The 11,282-nt window shown below is 30.5% G+C and overlaps 1 protein-coding gene and 1 pseudogene across 2 annotated transcripts; one reads left to right on the top strand and one right to left on the bottom strand.

Moving 5' to 3' along the window:
* The first annotated feature begins 4,461 nt into the window (after positions 1-4,461).
* Positions 4,462-5,724, top strand: LOC121224420 (probable rRNA-processing protein EBP2 homolog; annotated as a pseudogene).
* A 113-nt stretch (positions 5,725-5,837) lies between these two features.
* LOC107931060 (AT-hook motif nuclear-localized protein 6) lies at positions 5,838-9,585 on the bottom strand. 2 transcript variants are annotated; one of them, XM_041107723.1, is made up of 6 exons: positions 9,364-9,560; positions 8,742-9,136; positions 7,092-7,159; positions 6,846-6,977; positions 6,488-6,649; positions 5,838-6,391 (listed from the first exon to the last, which is right to left on the bottom strand). In XM_041107723.1, the coding sequence occupies exons 2-6, from the start codon at positions 9,091-9,093 to the stop codon at positions 6,098-6,100; spliced, it is 1,008 nt and encodes a 335-aa protein (XP_040963657.1). In that variant the 5' UTR covers positions 9,094-9,136; positions 9,364-9,560; the 3' UTR covers positions 5,838-6,097. The 2 variants fall into 2 exon arrangements, with proteins under 2 accessions (XP_040963657.1, XP_016718334.2); XM_016862845.2 differs by having other exon boundaries at positions 8,742-9,585.
* Between the last annotated feature and the right edge of the window lie 1,697 nt (positions 9,586-11,282).

Here is an 11,282-nt window from a genome sequence, read left to right as displayed (position 1 = left end):
TTAAATTTTTATAAATACATGTTAAAGTTCTATAAAAACTATAAAAAGAGAGTAAAAGTGTTAAATTTGATATAAACTTATAAAAATTATAAAAAATCATAAAAACTTGAATGAGACTGGATTAGTTGGTTGGACCGGTTACACTGAAATCGGTAAGGGTATCGATAAGTGCTAAAAGTAACATGTTTTAACATCGTTCTTAACGCGTTTTTTTGGTGATTATTCGATGTTAATTGTGAATTTTATACTTCTAATTCTTTAAATTCATTTTTAATGCTTAATAGAGCACTTGAGAGCAAAATGAGCAAAAAATGTGAGAAAACCGAAGTGTCGGAGCAAACTATAGGAGCCACACGGGCTGGACCATTCGACACGGCCATGTTGATTTCACGGAATTGAGCACCGAACAGCGAAAAATCATGATTTTAGGTTTTTCGGGCATTTTAAGATGTATATATGTCAAAAAAAAAAATAAGAGTGAGCCGTCAGAGAATATTCAAGAAAACAACTCAAAAAACACCATTGAAGCCGACTGTGAAGCAAATTGTTGTCAAGATTGAAGATTCTTAGTCGATTTCTTAGGAATTTATTATGAGTTCCTTTATTTATTGTGGTTATACTGTATCTTGAATGAGAAAACAACTAAAAAAACACCATTGAAGCCGATTATGAAACAAATTGTTGTCAAGATTGAAGATTCCTAGTTGATTTCTTAGAAAATTATCATGAATTTCTTTATTTCTTGTAGTTATACTGTATATTGGATACTTTTATTTTCAAGCATTAACTAGTTTTGTAAAATACCTAGGGAGATGAACCATATAATGGGTTTTGTCATTTGATTTTTATTTTACGCAACAAATATTTAGTTTCTTATTCTCAATTATGTGTGCTTAATTTTTGGTTTGATATTTTTATATTACTAATCATTGTTTAACGTGTTTAAATCAGTAGTTGAATAGACCCTATTTAAGGGTAGATATTGTGTAATTGGGTGGAATTGCATGCAATCCTAAAAATAGGATGTAATAAATCTATCGGATTAAAGTCAAATCTAATATGAGAATTCATAGCACGAATTAATGCGACAATATGAGTTTTAATCAAAAATAAATTTCAATTAATTAACCTAGACTTAGTTGCTCTTATGCTTGAAAGAGATATTAGCATAATTTAGGGATTTCTATAAATCAAAGTCCTAAGTAAAGATTATTGGGTATTGTTTCGCTTATTGGTTGTTACTCAATTATTTTCCTGATTTATTTTTTATTATGTTTGTTAGTTAATTAATTTAGTTAATTTTAGTTTTTAATCAATCATTCGAATTGTTCGGTTAAATAATAAAAAGATGATAATTACTAGTAGTTGTAGTCCTTATGGGAATGATATATTTGCTCACTGTAACTATACTGTTAATTGATAAGTGCATTTATCTTAGTCTAATTTTTAATTAGTTTCATGACACATCAGGTATAGATCTGGAGAAAGCCATTAGACCGATCAACTTGGGAATTGGATGGTTGAATCCATTTTTATTTCTTAATTTTTTTATTTTATTTTTAATATTTTATTTAATTGATCTGGACAAATCAATCAAACTGGCAAAACGGTGGCCTAGCCAGTTCGATCACCGGTCCGATTTTAAAAATTTTGATCAAAATATTTCATTTTGACATATGCTAATAGTTGAATAATGAAATATTGGTTTGATAAAAAAAACCAGTTCAACCGCCTGGTTCCCAAGTCAACATGTGTAATGGCTTTCCTCACATCAATACCCTTATTGGTTTTAGGTTGACCGGTTCAATTTAAGTGTTTTTATGATTTTTTATAACTTTTATAAGTTAATATCAATTTTAATATTTTTATAATTATTTATAATTTTTAAGAATTCTAATATGTTTTTAAAATTTAAATATTTTAAATAAGTTTTTATTAATTTTATATATTTTTTGTAATTTATTAGAATTTATTATATATTATATATTTTTATAATATTTATAAGTTTTTATTTTTTTATAATTTTAAAAATTTTATATCAATTTTAATATTTTTAATATTTAATATATATTTATAATTTTATTTGATATATTTTTATGATTTTTAATAATTTTTATAGAAAAAATATTATATTAATTCAAAACTGCTACGTGTCACCATCTGGTTGGTCCATCAAAATATTAGATTAATTGATTATTTTAATTAACGAGATAGCCTTAATTGGGTGCGAATCTAATACCGAGGTTTAATTGATTTTTTTTTGTATTTTCTTAAGGGTTATTTTGACATATAAACCTAAATAAAACAAATGAAAATGGGTATAATTTTAGTTCTAAATTTCTAATTTATATTTGACATGTGAATGATAGTCCTGGTTTTGATGAATCAGAATTGTAAAATTGTTTTAGGAGAGATCAAAGGTGAATTATAATTTTTTAGGGTTAAAGTACAATTTTACCATTGTATTAATTTATATTTTCATAAACTTCTAAGGAACTAAAAGATATATTTACCATTTTTGTGAACAAAGCCATTGTCTGCTCCCTTATCTACGTTCTTATGTATGAATATACTTGTATTGATATTGCTAAAACTTCTCACAATTCAAGAACAGTCTATGAATGTCTCAAATCACATGATGATCTGAGGGTAAGGGCCGGGGAAAAGGGGGTGGGGAAGGGGGGGTTAGCAGGGGCTGGTAGGGCCTCCTTAAAATGGGATATTGCTACTTTAGACCCTCAAAAATTAAAAAAATTAAGTTAATATATGATAAAATTATAATTTACCCCTCCCAAAATGCTAGAATTTTGGTTTAGTCCTTTTAAAAATCATAAATATATAAGTCGATACGAGATTGAAATTGAATTTTAGTTCACATTAAAACATATAACTTATTTTCGCCCTCTCAAAAGAAAAAATTCTAACTTTACCCTTGGGCAAGGCTTGGCTCCCCAAAATGGGAAAATTATGATTTACACCTTCTAAAATTTATAAAATTATAGTTTAACCCAAAATTTTTTTTTGATTTATTCCTTAAAACTATAAAAATATGAACTAATGGTGCATTTAAGAATGAGTTCAAACATAATTTACCTGTCAAATCAGTATCTGCTCAACCTACACAAATAATAATAATAATAATAATAAGGGGAATATGTTATTAAATATATTATTTTAAATAATTATTTAATTAAGTTGGTCTGACTTGTGAGTTGATTTAAAATGTATAGAAAAAAGTTTGAAGAAGACAATCTTTTTCCCAGTCCACGTACGAGAATTGGCTAAATAAAAAACAACAACAAAATACCAACTACATATATTTTAATATATTTCATTTATTAGTATTTTTATATAACAATAAAACAATATATTAATGGATTAAAGGCTAAATTCCAGCTTTTCTCCCTCTATTATGCGTATATTTAAGATTTGATCTCTATACTTTAATTTGACATAATTTAATTATCTAATTCTATAATAATTTTAGCTTTAACTATTTTTGGTTAAAATATTGGCATAATTTTAATTTTTTTTAAAAACTTATCTTATAGATGTGATTTTTTTGTTTATATATGTTGAAATGAGTGTTTATAAAAAATTTTCACTTCAACCAGAATAATTAATAGCATTATATTTTACCCTACTAATTATATTATTAAAGATGAATTAAATTATGTTAAAATAAAGTATAGAGATTAAATCTCAAATTTAAGTATAATAGAAAGACTAAAATAATAATATGATTATGATTGAAGTATACACGTGTAATATAATTTTTATTATTAATGAAAGTGAATTCGTAACGAATAATATATATATAACTAATTATCATAAATTATTTTTTCATGTTTGTTAATAAATATAATTTTTATTAATTAATTAAAAGTATAGAAAATAAAAGGGTTAAATAAATTTTTTGGGGCCTGAACTTTTTTCTAGTTCAAGTTAGATCTTGAATTTGACAATTGTTTCTATGTTAAAATTCTGACTATTCATTTAGTTCAGACTCTAATGTAAAAATAATTATTAAATTTAAATCCCAAATAATAATCTAACCCAAATAAAACTAAGATCAAAGTGACGCTTTGGGTCTCTTTTCTCTATGCAGAAGGCTTTGTTTAGTTTTATTTTATCTTTTATTATTGGCGATAAAATTTGAGTTTTAAATATAAGGTATAAATTTTATTTTTAAATATTTTACTATATCATTATAAAATATTTGTCATCTCTTGTTTATTTTTAGAGTCTAAAAATTTCACTTGAACCAAATATTATTCCTATAAATATTAAATAAAAACATCGAATATAAAAATTATAAATCAGTATATAATAAATATTTATATAAAAATATTTAAATAATAATTATATCTAAATCATAGTAATTTATCTTTTGTTAAAATTCTTAATTTTATTCAAATAAAAAGTTTTTATAAATGTTATAAAGAAAAGAAAAGTTTTTCTAAAAAATCCTTCAAAAATTTTCTGACCATCCTTGCCGCCAGGCTAGCCTCTCACCACCGCTCTATCTCGGCCGCGCAAGGCATACCAGGAAGTTAAATAAGGTAAAATTTTTAAACATTTAACTTTAGCTTCGTTTATTTCTATTATATTCTGCTTGATCTTCAAGCTTGAAGGCCGTTATTGAGGTTTTTCAGCCGCCGCCGCGAAATAGCGACTGCGACACCGCTATTTGAAACCTAGTTTTGGCTATTTTATTTGCTTTGTCGCTCATATGGATTTTGATTGCTTTATGTGGGAATAAAAACGGTGTTTACAAAAAAACAAATCTATTTGCATGCTTACGAGTTAATGCATTTTGATTTCCATTTTTTATAGTAGGTTTTTTTAGGCAAATGGGGTTTCAAAGTAAATCAAGCTTACAAGCCGAGAATACAGTGGATGATGATGATGTAATGGAGGATTTTAATGGGGAAGACTCTGAATCTGGGTCTGAATCAGATGTGAAGTTAACGGAGTAGTCAAAGAACGCTGTATACAATAGGGAAAGCCTCATCGATAAGCTCAAATATATCAGCTGGCCAGAAAACGTCGACTGGATGCACAAACTTCCCCTTGATACCGATCAAGAGAAAAAGGTGGATGTGAACGATGATTCAGCAAGACAGCTCGTGTTTTACACTAAGCATTCGAAGGGACGAGGCTGGCATTCGAGAAGTTCCAGTCAATGGGGTTGCCGTTCCTTCGGCCACCAAACTATTACGCGAATATTCCCACATGGAGAAAGTGAAAGGCAAGCTTTAAGCGCAGAAGAGTCAGATCAAAGAGGCCAAAGAGAGGGAAAAACAAGGAAGCCAAGAGAATTGCTAAGGAAGTTCAAGCTGAGAAGTTGAAAGAAAGAGCTAAGCAAAAGAAACAAGAGATTGAAGCCGTTAAGAAGTGGAGGAAACAAAGGCAGCAGAATGGCTTTTGAGACGGAAAAAACGGTTTACTGGACTTGGGTTTCGAAGGCAGTAAATCATTCAAGAGGTCAAGCAAGAAAAGACCAGGGATGTCTCCGGGGGATTGATCTGGAGGTAAGGCAAAGCAAAGCGGTGAAAAGGACAATAATAAGAAAACAAAACAGGGAGTTCTGGAATTCCAAGTTCGGGTTCAGAGGTAGAATAGGTTTTAAGAAGCAAAACACCGCTGAAACAACAAATGATCTTAAAGGCTTCAACAATGGCAGTATTGCAGGTAACAAGAAAAGGAAAAGGTGATAGATTGTTTTAAGCATTTTTGTTTAAACTCTGAAGTGTTGTTTAATCCTTATTGTTTGTGTAATGGTGATAGGTCAAATATGCATTTAGAACTTAAAATCATTGTGTATACAAAGGTACTTAATGAGAGAAATGGTACACCAGTCTTCAATCATTCATAAATTTTCTATCAACGAGTGATACATCACTAGAAAATACACCATGCGGAGTGAAGAAAGCCGAGTACAGTTCCTAACGATTAGGAATCCTACCTAAACCTAACAAGACAGTACAATTAGGGGTTAAAACCTTCATGATGTTAAAACCTAGCTTTAAAGGGCTTATATTTGTTTCGGACAAGGATTTCATGTCCGTATAGATAGACCATCGAGCATGTTCTATCAGCTCGAAACTTGACACTGTGATAGACTACGGCTGTTTGATTCGTTTTCAGCTGAAGGCGAGTTATTGTCAATACTAGAATTTCTATAGCTCTGGATAGGGTTTAAAGAACCTGAATTGTCTCCATGGAATGAATAGGTGAAAATTGGCTTGATTCCACCATAGGACACATTAATGTCTGCAGGCATGGAATGTGTAGCCGTAGGACTGATGATAGTCACCGTGGGTTCAATTCTCTGTTTCTTGTGCTTCTGCTCCTGCTTGTGACTCGGTAGGAAACTGCCGACAACAACCTGTTAATTCATAAGGTTTCAGATCGTGACAATGATCCTTGTATATATGTTACTGTTTTTTACTACTTAATATCTTTCATACAATATGGTTTTCACCTGCACAGGACCGGCAGCTACCAACAGACCAGCAAGTCCCCCTCCTAGAACACGACCATCTGGACCTGCCAAAGAAATACTCATCCCACCTGACCTACTCTTCGTTCCGCCATTGTTAGTAGGCATATATGACCCAGACAATGAAAGGATCTCGAAATGTCCCTGGACGAAATAATAGGGAAGCTAGATTTTACTAAACGGGAAAGACAAGAACAAAGCAAAAAGCTTACACTGGAAGTAAACCGGAACCAGTTTTCTAAATTGGTTGAATAGGCCTAATAACACTAGGAAACCTAGTAACTAATATTTCATGCATTCTTATGCACTCAAACTCGCATTAGAGGACGAAGGGACACACCTCATACGTCAGAGTACCACCGGATGAAGTAGGCTGACGAAGGGTAACATTTGAAATAGTTCCATTCGCCGAGAGGACGCAGATAGCATGAGCTCCTTGCTGAGAAAAAAACATCACCTTCATTGAAACGTCCTACAGAAATCATAATGAAAGTGAGAGACGCACACAAAAACATTATAGCTGAAAGTTATAGAAAAAGTCACTTGTATTGATCACCCCTACGATTCATCGACAAAGAGGGCATACCTCACCAGCATTCACAGTGATCACATGAGGTGTGAAATTTGTCCCGACAAAATATGCGATTTTGTCACCTATATATAAACAAGTATTCAAATTAGTAAAACAAAAATGAATCAGCAAATCCTTTATAAGCATGTTGATTGCATCTGAACTAAGAAGATCAAATAACCAAGCAGAGTCATAGTAGAACTTGATGCACTAGTCGATGTGTAAGTCCAATGAGGGGACAAGAAACAAACCCCATATCGTTGACATCCGAGTTCCGTGCTACTCACTAAAGCACACCAAAAGTATTGCACAACCCCTATTGTGCTGTTAAGCTTAATCATACCCAATGAACTAAATATATACATTGACTATGGTGCTCCATAATGGATTAAAGATGGTAATTGTACTTCCTGTATGTGTTTCACTAGACAACAAAAGCACCTTAGACGTTTTTGAGCAAGGAGCATACGATAAAACGCAAGACTTGTACACCTAGGCATGCTCTCTTGTAAGGCAATAAACAAGAAAAAATCGAATTTCCCTTGCATTTCTTTTATTTTCATCTTTGTAATTAGCTTTACTAGCTCTACCACTAATAGCACAAAAAGGGATATCATCAAACTCTCTACGTATCTTAAAACATCTTACGTACAACACAACATAAACATATGATCTTAACTTCACTCAGATGAGTGCTTTTCTTGTGCTACACGTCTCGAGCAATAGAATGTTTATGAAAACTTAGGAAAGATGAATTCGGTTTTCATATTGAGGTTCATGTTTAAGATGGAATGCTCGAAATTCGAGTTGAACTAATTCTGAACTAAAGCACCTCGAGTTATTCTACCTTACCAACTAAAGCACAAAAGCAAAGGTGGCACTGGCACCTTGAGTAACAGCATTCTGGTACTTTGCTGCCATTTTTTACACTGTCTAAAGGCAAGTATAGCACTCTGGAGACAAGAGAGATTCTCCTAGTAAATCAGCTTGTCTGACTCAGTATTTACCATTAATTCCTCCAGATATGGACCAGAATCTGATAAACTGGTCCCCCTCGCGATTTTTTTCAAGGTTACAAGCAAAAAGTCCCGCATAGACAAAGGCCAACAAAGCCATAGATCTAGTGAACAAAAAGCGGTAGAAAACCTCGGTCCAGACTAAGCCCTAAAAGACAAAAAAGGGGTAAAATGTTACGGAAGCTTCTGTATTAGAATTCAGATTGTAGTTTGTCCACCTTACACAAAATAATAGGCAAATTAGTACTGATAAAAATCGACATCGACGTGGCTAACAGAATAACCAAACAATTACACATTGTATGTTAGTGTAATAGGGACCAAATTTTAACCATTTTATGGATGAAATTTTAACAGAATCTAACCTATAAAATACAATCCATACTTTTACTCAAGAAAGCCCAGTTCATCATAACTCCTAATTCTCAAATCAATGAACTATATACCTCTCTTAAACGCTTCATAAAATTTACCTATAGCTTTTGTTTTGCTCGCTACCTATTAATAACATAGCAAGTTGAAAGTTGAATTGTTGAAACTCTTTTAACATTTTAGCCCAGATTTTCATTTTCTGAGACCCCAAGATTTTGAATAAAATACAAAAAAGGACAGAAACAATTTATTGCTATAAAAGAAAATTTCAGAATACCTGGGTTGGTCTCGAGCTCATAGTTAAGTGACTTTTTGATGAACGTGTCAACTGGTTGGGCTCTTCCCTGATTCCAACCGGGAAAGTCTCCGTTCATTGGAATCGACGCCGATATCGGCATCGGCGACAATGTTATGGCCAAAGATCCATCCGGTGCGTACTTTCTCGGTCTTCCTCTTTTCTTCTTCATCATCTCTGAACCGTTGCCATGTCCCGGCGGCACTACCATGCTAGGCGGAGGTGCAACGATGCTCGGAGCTGTAGGCCCCACATATGAGGCCACGTGGAAGCCATCTAGACATTCATCTCCTTTCACTGTGACACCGAGCGTAGGTCCCTCTTTGTCCTCCATATATGGGAAAAAAACAAATCACAACTGGCTAAAACCCTGCAACCTACGATTGAAGATTGAAGCTATTTTTAAAATTTTAGAGCGATTAAATCGAAAAAAAAAGGAAAATTTATCAGAAAATAACACAACTTGAGCTCAGTTACAGAGTAAAAAAAGCATAAAAATAGAAGAAGAAAAAAGTGTTTGAAAAAAATAATAAGATAACAACTTTGATAAAAAATTCGAAGATCAAAAGCAACTCAGTTTTATGAGCATTAAATTTGGATTTACTTTTTCTGCAATGAAAATTTCGTGGCTTAAATCTTCATTTTTGAGAAGACACAAAGCTTGAAAAATGATTTTAAAAAATAAAAAAAAATAGCAATAATTACAGAGAAGAAAATTGCAATTTTTTTGGCATGAGGTAAGAATTTGTTCAGCAAACAAGAATTTAGGGTTTTGCAGGAGAAAAGGAAGACAAACGAATAAAGTAGAAATAATTAGAAAAAAAGAAAAGAAAAGAAAATATAGTAATAAACCACTTTATATTGTGAAATTAATTAATAATTAATAATATTTTAAGGATTGTTCTAGGGGAATTTTTATTTTAAAATAAAGTTAAATGAATTATATGTATATTTTATTTTTTTAATATCATCTAAAGATAAATGTCAGTATTTTATTCTTATTTGTGAATTTTTTCTAAAAAATACTTCTTATAGTTAATTAAATAATTTTTATTATTTTAATTACAAAATTCAAAGTATGAATTTTGGTTAATAAAATGGTTCACGTCCGTCTTGGAAATTTAATCAAATATTCTTTGATGGAGTTTAATAGTAGAATTTGTGGGTATAAATTAAAAATAATATTACTTAGATGAATTAAAATAAAATTGATTCAATATAAAATACAATTTTAAAAAAAAAATTGAAATATACAGTCGAGGTTGCTGAGATGTGAGGTATATTAGATGGTTTACTTCTACTTCAAAAATAGAGATATGATGAGGTCATTATTCAATCGGATAATCTTGCGAATGTTATTTCTATTTGTAAGAGCAAAAATGAAGGTCCAAAAAGTCTTCTAATTAGACGAATCCAACCATTTCTAGCCTTTGAAGAGAAATGAGCCTTGAAGTATGTTCCCAAATAGACTAATTGGATAGTTGATGCTTTGACAAAAATGACTCTATCAGTGACGAAGTCTTGCGCATGTTTAAATATCTCCTTTGAAGATCATAGCAATTTTGAAAGAAGATAATTTTCTTGATAATTTGTCTATGATCAACTCTATGTAATCCATTATTTAGTTTACCAAAAAATTTGAAATATATAATTCTAAAAATAAGGGTAATTCGAAATTTTAGTTAAAATTAATAATTCTAATGACATTTATAGACTTTTATATAATTAAATTTAAAAGATTACCAATTTCTTCTTAAAATAATTTTTCACATATTTTTTCACTGGCTCACATAAAAGTTAACTAAAAATAATTTCTCTTTTTTTTATATATTAATCTAATAATTTATATTAAATAATATTTTTTATAGTATATTATGAACTGTAAAGAGCCATCCATGGCATTTTCCAACTACTAACAATCTTCTTTTGTTTGTTTAGTTAAACCAAAGTTAACTAAAGTTAATTATTAATGCCACTGTTATAAATTTATAAACTTACCAATTGCCATTCTTGTTTTCAGCATTTGCAGCACTAGAAGCGTGGATTATGTGAGATTGGAATTTGTAAAACTATTATGGAAGTCTTTGTAATAAAAGTTAGGTTATGCTTTATTTAAAAAATAAATAAATTAGTGTTTATATGTTAGATCAAAGAGTAAATTAATTTTTTCTATTAAAATTTTTATCCACTATTAAAAACTAGTATGGCTGTTGGAATAATCAGATAGCTACACGTGACGTGCTACGTTTACCTTATGTTAATGTATAAAGACCAAATTTTAATAGTAGAAATTGATGAAATTTTTAACACAAAAATCGATTTACATTTTAATTTAATGTATAAAGATTAATTTGTTCATTTTTTAAATATAGAAGATAAAGTGTAAAAACCTCCATAATACTTTTACGGATTGAAGATGCATTATCAATTATATCTCGAGTGTCAACGTAACGATTACTAATAATTTTTTGTTGAAATTGCGATGAGATCTCTTCCAAAAGTATATAAATACCTGACATGCTT

Source organism: Gossypium hirsutum, chromosome D12 (genome assembly GCF_007990345.1).
Source record: "Gossypium hirsutum isolate 1008001.06 chromosome D12, Gossypium_hirsutum_v2.1, whole genome shotgun sequence".
Classification (NCBI taxonomy): Eukaryota; Viridiplantae; Streptophyta; class Magnoliopsida; order Malvales; family Malvaceae; genus Gossypium; species Gossypium hirsutum.
The sequence above is the reverse complement of the archived record's forward strand: the minus strand, read 5'-3'. Positions and strand labels throughout refer to the sequence as shown.